The following is an 18,926-nucleotide window of genomic DNA, read 5'->3' on the forward strand; positions in this document are numbered from 1 at the left end:
GAGTCTCAAATTCCATGGCGAAACCCTTTGAAATCCACCGACCTAATCGGAAAAGAAGAAAATCCAGCTTCCAAACTCAAGCCCTTAGGGCTTCCTTTCTCCTCCTTCCCCTTTCAGGTACGCTTATATGGTTTAACTTCTTGCAGTTATGCTTGAATTTTCCGATTAATTCTGTATGTGAGCGTTAAGCAATGTCCGTGTTTCGGATTTGTAAACCTATGAAATATGCTTCTAGGGTTAGGATTTTGTCATCGAGCCGATATTTCACTTCTTTTGGACAATGTGACCCTTTGGTTTCCCGGAGTTATCAGTTTAGTCCTGCTTCTGATGTCCCAAACCGTCCATTTTCAACTGGTTTGATTAACCTAGTTCGTTGTAAATTATTTTCACAAAGCGCAAAATTTACCTGCGGTAAAGCCCTTTATGTGAAACCATTCTCTTCCGTGCACAACGACGATGAGAAGGATGATAATGGTGTATGTGACACTACGATGGCAGAGTCAGAATGTGAGTTTGACGCGGATGTTGGTAAAAGTGTTGAATTGGCTGATGATGGGGACGCTGTAAATGGCAATGTTGTTAGTTATTCTTTGGGGGTTGAATTGCAAAATGGAAGTAATGATGTGGGTTTGGATACAAGCGGTGGTTATGTGCATGTTGCATCGCGTGATCCTGTTGAATTATATCATGAGCTGAGAAATGCTGAGAAGCATGCAAAACAGACCCGGCCTGATTGGGAGATGATGCAGGAAGTATTCAGTTACTTTGGAAAATCAGGTTGGGCTTCCAATCAGGCTCTCGCAATTTATATTGGTTTGTCGTTCTTTCCTACTGCTGTGCAGAAGTTTCGGAAGTTTTTCTTTGAGAAATCTTCTGCTGGTATTTTTCAGTACGTGGTGACGCTCGGTCCATCTGATGCCGCTGTCAAGTTCTTATTTCCTATTTTTGTGGAGTATTGTTTGGAGGAGTTTCCTGATGAGATTAAGCGGTTTCGGGGTATGGTTGAGTCAGCTGACCTCACCAAGCCCCACACTTGGTTCCCATTTGCACGGGCCATGAAACGGAAGATAATATATCACTGTGGGCCGACCAACAGTGGTAAAACTTACAATGCTCTTCAACGGTTTATGGAAGCGAAGAAGGGTATCTATTGTAGTCCTCTCAGGTTATTGGCTATGGAAGTCTTTGACAAGGTTAATGCACTTGGGATTTACTGTAGTCTACAGACAGGGCAAGAAAAGAAATATGTCCCCTTTTCAAACCATATTGCTTGTACAGTGGAAATGGTATCTACAGATGACTTGTATGATGTAGCTGTTATTGATGAAATTCAGATGATGTCAGATCGATGTAGAGGTTATGCATGGACACGGGCATTACTTGGATTGAAGGCTGATGAGATACATTTATGTGGGGATCCGAGTGTTTTGAGTATTGTTCAAAAGATTTGTGCAGATACTGGGGATGAGTTGCATGAACGTCATTATGAGAGGTTTAAGCCATTGGTGGTTGAAGCTAAGACCCTGTTGGGAGATCTTAAAAATGTTCGTTCTGGGGACTGTGTGGTTGCTTTTTCAAGGAGAGAGATATTCGAGGTCAAAATGGCAATTGAGAAACACACCAATCACCGCTGCTGTGTGATTTATGGTGCCTTGCCACCAGAAACTCGTAGACATCAAGCTAATCTATTCAATGATCAAGATAACGAATTCGATGTGCTTGTCGCTAGCGATGCTGTGGGAATGGGTCTGAACCTTAATATTCGAAGAGTTGTCTTTTATAGCCTCTCAAAATACAATGGAGACAAGATTGTTCCAGTTCCAGCATCGCAGGTGAAACAAATTGCAGGAAGAGCTGGTCGCAGAGGAAGTCGCTATCCAGATGGACTCACAACGACCTTGCAGTTAGAAGATTTAGATTACTTGATTGAGTGCTTGAAGCAGCCTTTTGAAGAAGTAAAGAAAGTTGGTCTCTTTCCTTTCTTTGAGCAGGTTGAACTATTTGCTGGGAAACTCCCCAATGTTACATTCTGTAAGCTACTAGAGAAATTTGGTGAAAATTGCCGTTTGGATGGATCATACTTTTTGTGTCGACATGATCATATAAAGAAGGTTGCAAATATGCTGGAGAAGAAGGTGCAGGGATTATCTCTGGAAGATCGTTTTAATTTCTCTTTTGCCCCAGTTAATATTAGGGACCCAAAAGCAATGTATCATCTCCTGAGGTTTGCTTCAGCATACAGTCAGAATGTTCCTGTCAGTATCGCAATGGGCATGCCAAAGGGTTCTGCTCGAAATGATGCAGAGCTATTGGATCTCGAGACTAAGCATCAAGTGTTGTCTATGTATTTGTGGTTATCGCACCACTTTAAGAAGGAAACTTTTCCATATGTGAAGAAGGCTGAGACAATGGCAACGGACATTGCTGACTTGTTGGGTCAGTCTCTAATCAAAGCCAACTGGAAACCCGAATCAAGACAGGCAAGGAAACCAAAGCCTCAACAAAAAGATGCCTCTCAACCAGGTTATGAGAGGCCAAGGTCACTTATCAAATTATATGAGAAGTACGTAGCTCTAAATTATAATTTTTTTATTTTTCACTCATCTTGAACTGGCAGTCTTCATTTTTATAGTTTAAGAATTTGTTTTTTTTTTTAATGCAAGCGACAGTTTTCATGTTTATTCACAAATACACACAATGTATGGAGGCTTTGATATAGCTTGTGGTTCTATGTCTGCATAACTGCATAACTCTGGTGCTTTGCCTCATATGGCTATACACTATTAAACTTCGGTTAGAACCTTACCAACTAGCACACATGTATTCGTCTCTTTTGCGGAATGCTTTTAGCATTTGTCGTGTATGCAGGTGGCCAATTGTTGTGCCAGTGGTGGTTCTGGTGGGGCAGGGGTAAGGGTAGTCTGGTTGTGGCGTTGTTTGCTTGTATATGATAGTCTTGGTTGTGCCTGGATGGTGGTAGTTGTCTTGATTATCTTTTGCTTGGATAATTCAATGAAAGATTTAAGATAAAGTTCTGTGTAGATGCTTATAGATGGGTATTTTCTTGGGTAGTAGATTTTGAGAATGGTATTTTTTTTTTTTTCAATTGCAATTAGTTTATCCTGGAGGGGTGATTGGTGTGTTTAAGAATGTGGTGCAGTTGTCATGGTTGCTCAAGTGATGATGGTGGTGATGACATTGGATGGGAATATTTGAAGTTCATACTTATTGTGCTTTGGGAGGAAAAAAACGTTATGAATAAATGTGTTGTAGATATTTACATCTGATTACTAATTAGGGTTTTTGTTTTACAAGAGGAAAAACCTTAAGTACACAGGATACATACAAAGTCAGTCGTAAAGTGTTAAAACCTAACTACTAATCCAAAAGCCCTATGACTATTCGATACTAATTTGGTTAAGCCGATAACCCTCAAGATCATAACATTCCACCACACTTCCGAATTCGATGTTCACGACAGCCCACTCTATCGACATCGACTTCTTGGTAGCTCTTTTTTTTTTTTGGCAGCTTCACTCATCTATCAATATTCAATAACTTAACATTATGCCCTTAAATAGTACCAAGATATTTTAATCCAACCTATAGGTCGCCCTCTCCATGACTTGAACTCGTGAAGTGGTCCCGGCTATAATTCCAATTGTTAAAGACCCATCCATTGATCCAAAAGTTCTCGGACTGTTGGAACTTGGATACTAGTTTGGTTAAATCTTTAACCCTCAGTACTTCAACTTAAAGATTACAGATTGGAATTCCTTATATCTATGTTATGTATGTATATGTTGGTTTGAATGCCAATGAAAAGCTTATTATGAACTGATCCATGACATTAGATATGATGTGTGTTTTTTCGTTGTTTTTTAATAGAAAGTTGTATTTATTTGCCTTATCTATTTTTCAAGTACCAATCACTTTTTCTGCCGTGCAGGAAAAAGCCTGAAAAGTCTCTACCAAGTAAGCATACAGAGAAGGTTGCTGCATAATGAAATTGCAGGTATTAATGGTTCCATGTTACCTCCTTTCACATGAATCAAATCAGGGAATGTAAAAACGAACAACAGCAAGAGGTTTTATTTATTTACATTAGGTTTGGTAGGATGGGAAGTTGCAAGGGGAAAAGGCGGAAACAAATAAAGGAAGCGCACACATGAAAGGCAATTTTTTTAAAAAAACCATTGTAGTCTGGCTTGTTGGTTTTAAAAAAACCATGTGTGGGCCACTTTTGCTACCCTGCCTCCCAATCCATCTCACAAATTCCTTCCCCTTTTTGCCCTTTTTTCCGGTATTTAATGTAACCAAGATATCCTGTTGTAAGACTCATTTGGAAAGGCACAGTTTATGATAGGAGTGGAATTTACACACAACTCAGATCCTTAAAATGTTCGTTCTGGGGAATATGCGGTTGCTTGGAAACCAGGTTCTTCACATTTATCTTTTCTCGAATGCAGCCTATAAGCGTCCGAGGATCCGGACAAAAGTGGACTGTAGAGTAGATCCAATAAACCAAAATTGGCACAAAAGTACCCAATAATGCATCTGCTACGCTGAAATATTCAGGCCCCATTGCCCATCTATCACATGATATCGTAATTCTTTAGAGTTATATGTATGAACCAGTGCTCTCAAAGTTAACAATATGTTTGTGTTCTAAAACCAAGCAAAAGATGAATAAAGAAAGAGCAAAAAAGCGAACTTCAATTCCTATTTCAGGGAAAATAGAAAATACTGATTGTTTTGGGAATTAGAATTTCTGCCTGTCCTCCCCCATAATATGTGCCTGCTTTTGGATGTTGAGGTAATTTGAGTTTATTTGTGAATAGGAGTGTTCTACGAGTCTTATTGAGATATATTTAAATGTAAATAGATTGAGATATGTGTGTAAATATATAAAATAAGTTGAGATGGATTTAACTTTTTATGGGAAGTTAAAGAAGTAATAAGTCTCATAAATAATTAGTTTGAGATGGGTTAAGATCACTCAACCAACTAAATACAGCCTAAATGAACCATACAGATTATCAAAAGACAAATATTATATCAATGACATTCTTTAAAATGAAGAAAAGTTAGGAAGAGTGTAAACATTCTTATGGAATGTGCTCGTTAGAGCCTAGTAACTATTCAATGAGTTTTTCTATTATCTCTACATTAAGAATAAAAAATAAAAAATAAAAATAAGTGTGGCGTAAGAATAATGTGTATAATTTTTCTTAATCAATTGTCACTCCCTTGTTGATGTGCACACTGCTTGACCAACAAGTTGGAAAGTATTCGCACGAAAAAAAAAAGAGAATAATAGTACGTATACGTTTCAAATTGACAAGTTTGATATTTTTGTGAAAATTGAGTTTAAAAAATCCGTACTTTTATTTATTTTTTCCAGATAAATTCTGTTTATTTATTTATTTTTTTAAATTATGCTAAACTTATCTATTTAGAATTTAATAATTTATACAAATTATTTGAAAAATAAAATAAAAATTAGCCAGTTGGGATTTAAAATGAGTTTATTTATTAATTGGGTAAATGTTATAAGAATCATAAACTTGAAATATTAGATGTAAAATGAGGATAAAAAATAGTAAAGTTGTTGGGTGATTGGCAGATAAGACTATGTACAGAATATCCGTTCCCAGTCAAACGGTGTAACAATTCTCTCCGTCCCCAAAACTCTCCTTTCCTTAACACAGTCAAGTTTAGATACAGTGATGAATGTAAAAGTATTGTATAAATATTTTGAAAAAGATAAGTAATGTGAAAAAAAATTAATTTTTTAATAATATATTTTACTCTTTTTAAAACCACTGCACGATATTTATGTAATAATTATATATATATATACTAGTAAAGCAGCACGTGCGATGCACGTGTGCCCAGTCGATATTTTTCTTAAGTGTAACAATTTAAAAATTTTTCAATTTAGCTATAAATAGATAGAATTTTATCTATATTTTAACAATTTTCTTCCTCTTCATAATAAACATATAAACAACAAAATATTACACTACACAGATATAAACAACAAAATGAGTTATGGATTTATTTTTCTGTCTAGGTGTCATTTGATAAGTAAGTGTCGGTTAGAAGTTAATGAGAAATGAGGGATTCTCCATCACTGACCTGAAATTCAGAAGCTGTTTCACTATGTGCTTTTGCTCTTCTGAGAACACTAAAGCATATCAATAATTTATAGAAGCAGATAATAGCACAAATTGATTAGGAAATGTGTTGATTACATATAACATAGCAAATTACTTCATTTTAGTACATTGCAGGTAGAATTCCATGCATATTATGCAGTAGTCATCAGTTCATCTTTAATTATGTTATTACTACAATAAATGGCAAAAGTTCAAAATGTCCTAAAATAAAGAACAAAAGAAATAAGTACATCTCATTCAGTATACTGAAGCAACTGAGGTTATTCATGTGAATCAACATGTTTAACAGGAGAGCAGCAACACTGTCATGATTGTTGATATCTTGATCCACTGGAATTTTTCCAAATAACAAGCAAAGATTTTACAAGTGAATTGTAACTAAAAAATTTGTAAAATGACAAGTTTCAATTGGGATTTAGAGAACATTCATGGAGGAGATGAATAAAATTATTAGATCTAAAATACCATCTCTTAAATACAATTAGTATTTCAGATTCATATTACGGTTTTGTAAGAAATTGTGCATTATTAAAGGAAAAATAAAATGGAACACATAGAAGATCTAACAGAAGATAGAAATACAAATATGAATATTTGTGAAGTATTATTTTATTATGTCGAAGCAAAATTACAGAAATTTGAGGCTTTTCGCCTCAATCTTTAAACGCTCTTGCTCTTCAAAAATCTGCATGCCTTTCCTATCTAAAGGAGTAGCCACTCGAAAAGAAGATTTAAGCAAAGATTTTAAATCTCTGTTATCTCGCTTTAGTGCTTCCATCTTCATGTTGGACTCCATAAGAAGCCGCTGAAGGATAGCAATATTCTTGTGGAGTTTGTCAACCCCACCAGTCCTGGATTGTAGTCGCTGAGAATATGCGACAATGACTGATGAGTATCGGGTACCGAGACTCACAAGCTCGTAGATAAGTTCATTATCTGACTTATTAGTCAGATCATTATTAGATTGCATAATAGCACCTACGGAAGAAGCAGAAACAACTGGTGAACGAGGTGCAGAATACCTCATGTAGTGGTAATGAGAAGATTGCTGAGCCATTGCAAAGTGAGAAAGCAGAAAGAGATTGCAGAGTAAGAATGCAGACTAATTTCAGAAAAGTGAAGAAGATGAGATGCGAAAGAAGATGAACTGAATAATTCTTTTATAGAGAAAATTATGACGACTCATCTCTTGTGAAGTATTTCTCTACAACAGACAAGAGCAATGTAGTATCATAGCTGCGGTGCCTAACATCTACAGAAGAGCAAAGTAGTGTCATAGTTATGCGGCGCCTGACAACTACAGAAGAGCAACGTAGTATCATAGCTGCGGCGCCTGACAGCTATAGAAGACCTGTAAAAATTCTACGGATCAGAGTTGTCTGGTCTAAAACAAAGGGCCACCGTTTTTGTTGAAAAAAACAGAGAGAGAGACAGAGGTTAACGGCTTAATTTTGATGAATTCTCTACTAACTATGTCATTTAGAAGAATATTTAAAGTATATCGCTTATGTTTTTCTAAGGCAATCGAGAGCTTACCACTGAAATCGAAGATCTCAGACATGGGTACGGCTGAAAAAACCCAGGAGGTCGAATCCGCACCGTTTTCCACCAGAAAACCCTCCAAAGAAAACAAAAAAGAGAAACCCAAAGAAGACAACGGCCAAAATCTCTTTGTACAGAGCTTTAGGCCAGGAGTTCATGAGAGTAACAAAACTACCAGGACATGAAAACCCTATGAGATAGGGCAAAAAAAAGTAGAGAAAAGAAGTGAGAGGAAAGAGAAGGTGAGGAGCGAAATGATAGAAGTCGGGGTGGCTCAATGGGGAATACTTTTATGAGTTTTGTTATATGCAAGCACAGTCGCGTACTAATCTGTGTACCAATACTGATTCATTCATACTTCAAATTTAAATTAACATTGTTTTCAATAAGATCTACTTTTTGATCAATCAAATCACATTGGTGTACAGATCAGTACACAATTGTGCTTACAACTATATTTTTCCTACTTTTATTTCGTTAGAGGAATGTGGGAGGTTTGTGTACGTGACAATACACACAAGAGAAACCCACATGCAATATTTTTGTGCTGAGAAGTGGATTCTGTCCCACCAAATGAAAACCAGCCGTCCTTAAAACGGTTTTCGGTTTTTTTTTTTTTTTTTGTGAATTACGACTTGTTTGGATGCTCAACTAAGTCTGTCTTCAACCCGTTACATTGTTAGATTAACTGCTCTACTCGCAACACTATGAACATGATATAACATCATATTTAATACATTATGCTACCCGTTTATTATATTTTTTGAAATTGTCTATCTTTATTTTTTAAAACTAACAAATATAATAGTACTTAACTGTATTTTTTTTAGTTTTTTAATAGTAGTATATTTCCCTCAGAAAAAAAAAAAAAAAAAAAAAAAAAGCTCGTGGCCGGAGCAAAACATGTGATCACTTAAATAAGATGGCCTGGGGCATATGAAAAGTCTTATGGTTTTTTGTGGCGTTGGTTCAGTATTTTTTTTTTAGTTATTTACTTTTTTTTTTAATAATAATAATTAAGCCTTAGATTTGATAAATTCAATACGTTTGACACAGACAAAGCCAAAAATACTACTTCAGTATTTTATATTTTAATTGGGTTTTTTTTATTAGTTAATTAATTAATTTCGGAATCACAAAATATAAAATTGGAATTCAGTGCAAACAAGCGAGACCCACCGATATTAATAAATAATTATTCTCTAAATTATTGCCTGGTCGCCGGCCCCGGCGTCGGCCCCTTTTTTTTTTCATAGGCTCCAAAAACGTGCGAGAATAGCGTATCATTATTCCAACCCACGCAACATATTCCATGCACAATTGCACACGCATATCCACATCCCTGTGAAATATTGTGGAGACTTTTGAGTCTTTCTGTTGACTTTTTGGCATGGTGAGGCATCTAAGAAAATGTTTGCTCATGGATAGAGGTGATGTCGATTAGCCCCACTTTGCACTGTGTAATTAACAATAGATAATATTATGAGGGAGCCTTTCTTTTCTAATGAAGTCTCTCATATCGCTCTCAATAGTATTTCGGTAGGGTCCGGCATGCATGTGCATTTTTGTTGTAAAAAAAAAGTTAAAACCCTACTGTTTAAGTTCAACAGGATATTTAGTAAGACAAAATAATAAATTATTTTGTTATCTTTTGAGATTATTATATTATAGATATGTGATTATTATAGATTATACATATGAAATTTTTATTTATATATGAGATTTTGTCATCTATATACATATAAAATTATTATATTATAGATTATTAGATTATGAATATGAAAATAAATATGATTATCGCAAGTTATCGAACATTAGAAAAAAAAATTAAAAATTAAAAAATAATAATATTTTATTATTATAGAGAATGTGATGGTTAATTTAATATAAATTTTAAGAGTTAAGTGATTAGCTAAAAAATAAAAAATTACATATTTTTCAAATTTTAAAAATTAAAATAGTCAATCTAATGCGAATGCTTTGAGAACTTAGAAGATAATCCAGCTACCGTTTTGAATTTGGTTCGTAAATTAAGCCAGCACGTGAAAATGCTTTGAAAGCTCCTTCAAGTTGTTGACACATCTAATAATTATCAGCACCTCTATGTGTCGAATGATACATTCACGTTGGCAAGGAAGATGTAAGAGAGGGAGAATATGCCAAATCATGTACCGGAATCAATAACACGTGTACATAAGATGGAAGAGTTTATTTAATTATTGAATAAAGTTAGTATGTCGATCATTTTATCTCTTTATTTCGACTGCTTACGTATTTAATTCTTTTTAATTTATGGTGCAGGTGGGGTGTCGTGCATTGAATCCAAAAGCAATCCTGCAACAAACGATTCGGTTCCAAAGATCAAATCAGGTACTGATTTTTCATGATTTTTATTAGGATCTGATTATATTAGAAGAAAAAGATTTGAACCATAGTAAGTTGATAATCAAGAACTAACTGTTGTTTTGTTCTTTGAATGAACATAGGTCTTTGTCTCCTCAAAACCAAATCCGAGCGAGAGCTCTTAGATGTGTCGGTAGGAGGGAGCTTTTGAGAAAGGGACTTAGCACCAACTTTCCCTGTAAACTTTTTTATTCGATAGAGATTAGATGAGCATCATGAAAGTTTTAAAAAATTCACGTAATGGGTTTTCAACTATTCAAACGATGACTTCTCCATTGTTCTTATCCGATTCCACCTGTACCGCTAAGAAATAGAATAGTTTTATTCACCATTAATAAGGATCCTTGACGTTTATCCGCTAATTTTCGTTTTGAATTGTGTTAATTTCGTGTTGAGAATTTGTAAATTTGAATTCAAAGCTGTCGATCATTATATAATTCAATTATTTATGGGCTCCATCGTTACAAACGCCCAAAATTATCGAATGTAGATTAGCACAAACACTACAAGAAATATGTTATTTAGCCACGATTTTCCTCCCCATGACAACCGCTGGTGGGAAATAGATGGCTTATGCCACAACAAGTCAACAACGAAATGGATATTTTGTTTAGTTTTTTACAATGGTAGTTGTAATAGTTATAGTTATATATATATATATATAGAAAGCAATCCAGATAGTAGTTATGCATAATGTCACAATACAGACACCCAAATGGGTCACTTTTTGGTCCAACAGTAGACCACTATTTTAGTTGTCTCTATTTTATGAGAGCGAGGGGAGTGGTTGAGGACCAAACCAATACTCACGTTTTGGAAAAAAAGAACCTAAGCATTTCTGTTAAGAAAGGGATTTATCAAAGCCTATTGAACAGTCTTTTTACTTTGTCAAAGGAGAGTGGAGCCCCATGTCCCTCTTCTACTGACTTGTGTGAATTGTGATTAGGTGGGTTAGGGGTCATTCAAAAGTACATCTCTAAACTATATGCCATTAATTATATTAGATTACCAAATTAGTTCTTTTCATTCTTTATTACTTCTTACTTATAAATAGTAAAATTATTTATATCATTTTTTTTGTTTATCATTAGAATAATTTTCATCAAGCAGCATATTATATATGTAGGTTTTTTTGACACGTCTTTGTCAATTGTCCATTACCACAGGCCAGTACCGCCAAAGGTTGCTGGCCTGGCCTCCTTTTGGAATAATATTTGAATATTAAAAGTCATTGATTCCAAGGCTCTAAAATTCAAATCACCTAAATCGCCATTACGTCAAAGTGAACCACCTAAACCATTATACTAATAATGCATTTTCAAATCATTATAATTAAATATTAATATAATCCCCAGGCCCCATCCCTTTTTGTTTTCCTACACACTTTTTCTAAAATGATAATTTTTACATGGAGGTGTGGATAAACATTTAGAAGTGGATTGAGGGTGATCGGCTTAAGTTCATCAATGCACGTCCTTTCTGTAAATTTAATGATAATGTTTATAAAAAAATTTCATTATTTAACTATTAGCATATACTTCATTTAAATTGTTTCAATTCATATATGAATTTTGTATAAAATTATATTAAGAATTAAAAACATAAATAAATAAAATTTAGAATGTTGTAAATTTTTTTTTTAATTTATACATTAATAATGACTTAAAATTTAATAATAATGTTTATAAAAGTTTTTTGTTATCTAGATATTAATACACAGTTCATTTAAATGTTTTTGCTTAATATATGAGTTATAAATAAAATTTTGTTGAGAATCTAAAATGTAAACAAAAAAAAAAATTAAAATGTTTTAAAATTCTATTTCTTTTGTTTTAGTGTGACCCGTTTCTGGGAGTTGTTACAAGACAGTCAATAAATGTTAGTTTCCTGAATAATTTAATATTATTTGTTGGGAGTTTGATATTCAAGCTATTTTAATATGTGTATATAGAAAAGAAAGTTGACATACTATATATCCAAAATGATCATTTTGAGTTATTTATTAAACTAAGTAATAAAGGCACGACTATTTCATTTGTCTTTTTCAATCTTGATATCTAAACAAACCCTACTTTTTCGAGTTTGGTGTGCACATTCAGAAAAGAGGTCAGATATTATGTGTGTTTTCAAAACAAGCAAAATATTGAATAAAGTAAAAGTAGAAGAGAAATGCCAACTAATTAAATCAAAGGGTGTAATCACATTAATTGAAGTAGATCATATAGATATGGATGCATGACCCCATGCATTTGAAGTTTTTTAAAATCTTCGACTGTACAAGCTGTTAAAGGTCACAATCTAGTGATCAATAACTTAACATATATGTTTCCTAATGTCTCTGTCCTTTGAACCAGCTGGCAAAGCCTCTCTCTATAAATAGTTCTGCCTTATCTTCCAAGTAAACAGTATTCATTGTTTTCAAAATTAAATAGCCTTAATATTGGGCACCTGAGATCACCTTAAAGTTTGATGATTGGTATAACCGTACAAGAGCTCTCTCGTATCTTCCAATTATTGGTTTTGAGGGTCCGTATGTAGCAATTCCTCTGTCCCCCAAAGTATAATTATATGTATCATGTATATATATCTATAGATAGAGGAAATCAAAGATAGATCAAGTTGAATATTTTGTAATTAATTCTATGTATCCATTTTGTAAGGTCTTGGTTGCATGCTTTAATTTGGCTTCTCTCAAAACTAAAAAAGAAAAAAAAAATGTTTTGGGTCCAAGATAATATAACTCCTCCTCCATTTTATTCTTCAAAAAGATGATATATTTGCACCATGATGACAAGAAATATTATATTAGAATATTATATAGATCAATGGTGTTGGCAGTTGGCTATATGCCAAACAAACAAAATCAAAAGAAGCATGCATATATAAGAAAAATACTATTTTACCGTCTGAAGTCAACCGCTTAAAATTCTTTTAATAATTTTATGAAGGTCTTGTCCTACGGAAATACACAAACATTGATTTTTGCACCAAGTTCAGATGAATTGTTTCTGTATGGGGCTCCACCAATGTTAGGTTAGATGTCGACTTGATCGTGACTCTGCTCTAATCATGGATCAACCTACTCCACTCAACTTGCCCACTTTCCGTCCAAACCAAATACTATCATATATATCTTTCTTCATTGGAAAAAAGTTTTAAAGAGTTATTAAAAATTTCATAGAGATGAAGAAATTCACATATATATAAAAGCGATCCGAGGCTATCGTCATGGTGCACTTCTATGACTATAATCATCGCTAGCTTGTCGCATGTGATCCTGATACAAGACAGTGAGAGCAATTTAAAATTAAACATTTCAGGAAATTTTTAACTCTACCAAACACTTCAATTAAGCAGAGTAATAAAAAACCCATTAGGCTTTCCTAAGCAAACAAATGAAACATTGGTTATGATAAACAAATACATAAAAAACAAGGCACGAAGTTGAAATTATTGTGATCTTTGAGCCAATCGGAGTAATATTCTCCTTCCCCTGCAAACAAAAATCACAGAACATATCATCAAATCCATAAAGAAAATAATACATAAATTAAAAAAGTGCAGAGAGAGATCAACAGAATAAAAGCCACATATGCTTATATGCATATGATCCGATAGATCATTTTCTCACAGAAAATAACCCCAACAGAAGGAATCAAAATCATACGGATGTCCATCACACCAAAAAAAAAAAAAAAAAAACCCAAAAACATTGAACAAAATCTTCCGATTTTGATGGTTCAGTAAAGTAATCATTCAAACATTCGTCGTTTGGAAAAAAAAATTTTGAAAAAAAACTTAGCTTTGGGAAGATCCATCGGTATTCTTCTTCACCGACCTCTATTTCTCATTCAGATGGAGGATGGTATTTCTCTGCCTTTGTCTCCATCTTCGTCTTCGTCGGGCTGAGACCGGAGGCATGCGGGGTTGAGGTTGGAAAGGAGGATGGATGATCAAACCACGGGTCAGAGATCCGACGCGAGAGACCGTGCTTCACTGACGGAGGCGGTGGTGTCTCTGTTTTGCTTTGCTAGAGGCGAGGGTGTGGCGGTGAAGAGGAATAAGTGAAGAGAGAGAGAGAGAGAGAGAGAGAGAGAGAGAGAGAGAGAGAGAGAGAGAGAGAGAGAGAGAGAGAGAGAGAGAGAGAGAGAGAGAGAGAGAGAGAGAGAGAGAGAGAGAGAGAGAGAGAGAGAGAGAGAGGTTTGTGAGAAATGGGTGTGAATGTCGGATAGGCAACAAGAACAAAGAAGAAGTGATAAGTTCATAGATGTGACGAAGACATTGGAACACAGAGGTGGAAATAAAAAGACCAAAACATTTGTCAGCAAAAGAAAAATATAAGCAAACTTATCGAAATTTGGGAATAAAAGTAAGGGTAAAATTGGAAATGAAAATATTAGACGAAAAAATTGTAGCTTAAGCTATTGCCACTTATTAATAATAAGATATATATATATATTATATACACATTACTCTTTAGTTGGTGCTGTTCTTACAGAAGAATGAGGGTTCCAACTCCACACAAATGTTGAGGTTCCACCCGCAACACAGAGACACACAAATGTAGAGAAACTCTATAATCTCATAGAAGAGTGAGGGTTACAGTTCCACACGCCCACCCGCAACACGGGGGGACACAGTGAATGTAGAGAAGCTTTAAAAAAGAGTGCTTGCTTTTTTAGAAGTTATTAGGCTCGTATATACTATAAATGAGCAAAGCCACGCAAGTGATATCTTTTGAGAGTCCAAATTCTGTCCCCTGGGCGGTCTATTAACACCTTTTTGTTCAACTTCCGTCTCCCTCTCTTTCCCAATAATAATTTAGGGACGGATTTTATGAAAAATGTTTGCTCACAAGGGAAAGAAACCCAAGGTTCCGGAGATAGCTGAGGTGGCGGATTCCGATGACATTGACGATGATCGCTTTCTCTCCGTCGAGAAGTTGCAGGAGGTTCAAGATGAGCTTGAGAAGGTTCTATTTTCATTTTTCTTTTCTTTTGGCATTAGCGTGTGTCTGCATTATTGCATATATAACATTATATGTAATATTTGCATCTGAATATGTGTGTATGTTCATGATGACCATTGTCGTGGACTTCGATGATTTTAATATGGCTGTTTGCTTGTTCGAATTGTCTCGGTGATTTAAGTGGTGATTCGTTAACACTTTTTTCCCCAGAAAAAGAGAACAGAGAATGCAGCTTAAATAAACTAAAATGTGTGGAAATTTTACTGTTCATTATTTGGGAGCGAGAGGAACCCTTTACTCAATCCTGAAACATGGTGCTGGTACTGGAGCTTTAAACCCATATTCATGTATGGAGGAAAAGTGTAAGCCGATTCCATGGTTGTTAATGCGAACTCTTATTTTGATGCTATCTTTAAATTTGCAGTTTATTTGTGCTGTCGACTGAAATATCATGTAATGCTCCTCGGTATAACAAAAGGAATTCGGGTACATGTGAAACACTAATGAGACGATACGGTTATCATGGATATGTATTTACTATTGTTGTCTTATACATTGGTTTTATGTTCCTTCTAATATTCTCTTTATCAAATTAGATAATATCAAATCCAATGCTGTTTATTCTCAATGGTTTGTAGTTTTGATAAAGTTCAGTAATTGCATTGGTAACCAGCAGATCAATGAAGAGGCCGGTGACAAGGTGCTGGAAGTTGAGCGGAAATATAATGAGATACGCAGACTTGTCTATGTCAAACGGAATGAGATGATCCAAACTATTCCTGATTTCTGGTTATTTGCTGTTAGTAATATATCCGTCCTCAAAATATTTTATTACTACTTAATTAATGAAGTTCCAGCTCTTGTGATGTGTACAGTTACATCCCCAGTATATATGTGTAACAACTCGTTTAAAAAAATGTGTATCAATGCACTTCAATACTAACTGCATTTACTAATGACTTGTGCATTATTGGTCTATGCAGTTCCTGTGCGACCCTGCACTTTGTGATCTCTTGAGTGAAGAAGACCAGAAGGTTTGGTGCATGATTTGAAATTTTGTTAATTGGAATGATCGTTCTGACATCAACTAGTTATTTGGTCCTATAATTTAATTTTTTTTTTAAATTTTAATTTAAGAGATTCAGTTTTTTTTTTTTTTTTCAAGTTACTGAAGACCAATGTTGGATACTAATTGTGAAGCAGCACCCTTGGAATAAATGCTCTTACAATTTAATGAATTTCCTTCATTTAATACTTGACACAGATCTTCAAGTACATAGACTCTATTGATATGGAGGATTTCAAAGATTTGAAGTCAGGGTACTCCATTACATTTGTAAGCTTCTTCAACCACTATTGCTTAGCTGACCTTATCATTTGTCCTATTCTTTTGAGGTGCTGGTATATTGCATGTCTGTTATTTATTCTGTGCCGATTCTGTTTATCATATAAATGGCTTCTGCAGTCTAATAGTTTCTTAATGAGGAATTATAATGCATGAATGTTGAATTTTTGAACTCCTACTTTTCAGAATATGAACGAAAATCCTTACTTTGAAGATGCAAAGCTGACAAAGACATTAACATTCTATGATGAGGGAGCAACTAAGATAACTGGTACAGAAATCAAGTGGAAGGAGGGCAAGGTGATGGTTGCACCCTTCATACCTTTGGAAAACTTATTCTATTTTTTTAATTATCCCCCCACTCCCCCCGGCCCGCTTGAGACTCAATAATGAAGTATAATTTGTGAAGGCTGCTTCCAATGGAGTTGAAGATGTGAAAAAAGGGAACAAAAGACCACTTTCTGAGGAGAGGTAATTTATCTAGCTATTCTTTACTTTCTTTCCTTCTTTCCTTTTCTCCTGCATACTCTTTATTGTATTAAATGTAGCAAATTTAAGTCATGGAATGGTTTAGCTAACATTGATAATGTTGCACGTATATAGTATGAACTTGATGTGATTGTTTTTTGTGCTAATACCCATTGGAAAAAATTTACTGATCTTTTATATCTAAATACTTGTAATATAATTCTTTATCTTAAACTGATATATTAACTTTGTTCCCAAGGAATCTCAAACGATCAATGCTTTCATTTTAGAAAAGGCCGTCATGCCTGCCTGTGGATAGGGGATTATTGTGCCTTTCTCTTTGTTGGGTAATTTGTTCACTGTGAACTAAAATGAAATACTGTCATGCATAAAAGCCCTATACAAGATAGAAATTTCTTTTGTGACAAACAAAATCAAGTCAACGGGTATATAACAACCCACCCTGTCAAAAGGATCCACTATGTTGAAAGTTGAAACCTCAGTAGTCATTAAAATCTCAGTCCTTGCTCGCCTAAGGTTGATAATACTTTTGGCTGGTGGATAGATATATTTCACTACCTGATATTGACGGTCTCCTTCCTACTGGAAAGAAGTACTTGATACTGGAGATAGACATATAAGCTATTCTGCTGGGTGGGGAAAGCTGATGGAATTCTTCCTCTAGTAACATCCTACATTGTTTCTTTTCTGCAACCTTACCTTTAGGGTGTTTTTTTTATTCCATGTTAAATATGAAGAATAAATTGATTTTATTTTATGCATGCAGCTTCTTTAGTTGGTTTAGTGAAACTCAACAGAAAGATATTGCAGAGCTTCATGAGGAGGTAAATTGTGTTCCATTCTTTTAATTATTGGGTTCACATTTGGTTTTTTTCATGTTTCGATCTTTTGAGCTATGATGTGTTTCTGCCTTTTATTAATTATGTTGTCATTTTAAGATGCACTTATCATCTCACTGAAATCATCAGAAATTGCTTCATTTTCATCTCTCTCTCTCTCTCTCTCTCTAAATTACTTGGTTTTCCCCATGAATTCACAGATTGCAGAGATAATAAAGGAAGATTCGTGGCCCAATCCACTGAAGTGTCTTAAGATGGTGATATTTTATTCATACATGTTCCTTTTCATTTTTCTGTAGTATTTTCCTTGTTATCTTAGTTAATCAACAAAAAATCTGGGATTATTGTTTTCTGTTTGCTCTTTGACTTTGTTTACGTTGAGAATTTTTTATTTCATTGCTTCAGGAGACTGATGTAGAGGACTCTGATGGTGAAGAGGAAGACAGCTGAGCTCTTTCTGGCTTGCTTTTCATCATATTTTTCATTTTGCTCCTATGGTTCCTAGCAATGAGAAGAACAAGCTCCAGTTAGAACCAACCTTTCTGGTTTCATGGTGGTAGAACCTCGTAACAGACTGTCCTTATTTCTTTAATGTTCTGCTGTTTATGCCCTAGATCTGTTTTCTTGTATTTTGTTTACTGTTCTCAAGCAGAATTTTCTTTTCACTAATTGGAGCCCCATGTGCAAAAAGCATCCATAACGGTTGGCCGATAAGGGTGTATGAATAGAATTTTTCATGAATGTATGGATAGATTAAACGTGTTTAGACCAACCGACTAGAATCCTGCAAAAATGACATGATACCAATAAATTGGCAACATAGTTTTCTGCAGGCTCACTCTGGTAGTTCTCCCACCACCATACAGCACGCAGAGAGCGTGGAGGCAGACCCTAATGAGAGTCTGGTTGATGCAGGTTTTGGGCTAGGCAGAGTAATGGTTTGATTTAGTGACAGGGAGTTACTCAAGAACAAAACCTCTAAAAGGGGAATCGAACAGCCTCGAAGAACAGAGCTTTGTCATCAGAGGTTGAATCATCCATAAAATTCTTATTTAATGATCAAACAATAAGAGTTGTGAAAAATATTGTATTGTGTATCATTATCCTTTAGATAACTTATTAGATATAACAACCAACAATAACCATTGGAGCGCCAG

The 18,926-nt window shown here is 34.8% G+C and overlaps 2 protein-coding genes and 1 long non-coding RNA gene across 5 annotated transcripts; 2 read left to right on the top strand and 1 right to left on the bottom strand.

Annotated features, from left to right (window-relative positions):
* The first annotated feature begins 23 nt into the window (after positions 1-23).
* Positions 24-4,385, top strand: LOC122307374 (DExH-box ATP-dependent RNA helicase DExH18, mitochondrial). Its single transcript, XM_043120241.1, has 2 exons — positions 24-2,563; positions 3,950-4,385. The coding sequence occupies exons 1-2, from the start codon at positions 192-194 to the stop codon at positions 4,002-4,004; spliced, it is 2,427 nt and encodes an 808-aa protein (XP_042976175.1). The 5' UTR covers positions 24-191; the 3' UTR covers positions 4,005-4,385.
* Positions 4,386-13,410: 9,025 nt separating this feature from the next.
* Positions 13,411-14,118, bottom strand: LOC122306580. Its single transcript, XR_006241472.1, has 2 exons — positions 13,966-14,118; positions 13,411-13,620 (listed from the first exon to the last, which is right to left on the bottom strand). It is a non-coding gene; the product is annotated as an uncharacterized LOC122306580 (long non-coding RNA).
* Positions 14,119-14,604: 486 nt separating this feature from the next.
* On the top strand, positions 14,605-18,541 carry LOC122306579 (NAP1-related protein 1-like). 3 transcript variants are annotated; one of them, XM_043119002.1, is made up of 9 exons: positions 14,605-15,099; positions 15,770-15,895; positions 16,080-16,130; positions 16,361-16,432; positions 16,628-16,741; positions 16,851-16,912; positions 17,697-17,754; positions 17,970-18,026; positions 18,175-18,541. In XM_043119002.1, the coding sequence occupies exons 1-9, from the start codon at positions 14,971-14,973 to the stop codon at positions 18,217-18,219; spliced, it is 714 nt and encodes a 237-aa protein (XP_042974936.1). In that variant the 5' UTR covers positions 14,605-14,970; the 3' UTR covers positions 18,220-18,541. The 3 variants fall into 3 exon arrangements, with proteins under 3 accessions (XP_042974936.1, XP_042974938.1, XP_042974937.1); XM_043119003.1 differs by having other exon boundaries at positions 14,606-15,099; positions 15,773-15,895; XM_043119004.1 differs by lacking the exon at positions 15,770-15,895.
* The last annotated feature ends 385 nt before the right edge of the window (positions 18,542-18,926 follow it).

The sequence above is a fragment of the Carya illinoinensis genome, chromosome 4 (assembly GCF_018687715.1).
Source record: "Carya illinoinensis cultivar Pawnee chromosome 4, C.illinoinensisPawnee_v1, whole genome shotgun sequence".
NCBI lineage: Eukaryota > Viridiplantae > Streptophyta > Magnoliopsida > Fagales > Juglandaceae > Carya > Carya illinoinensis.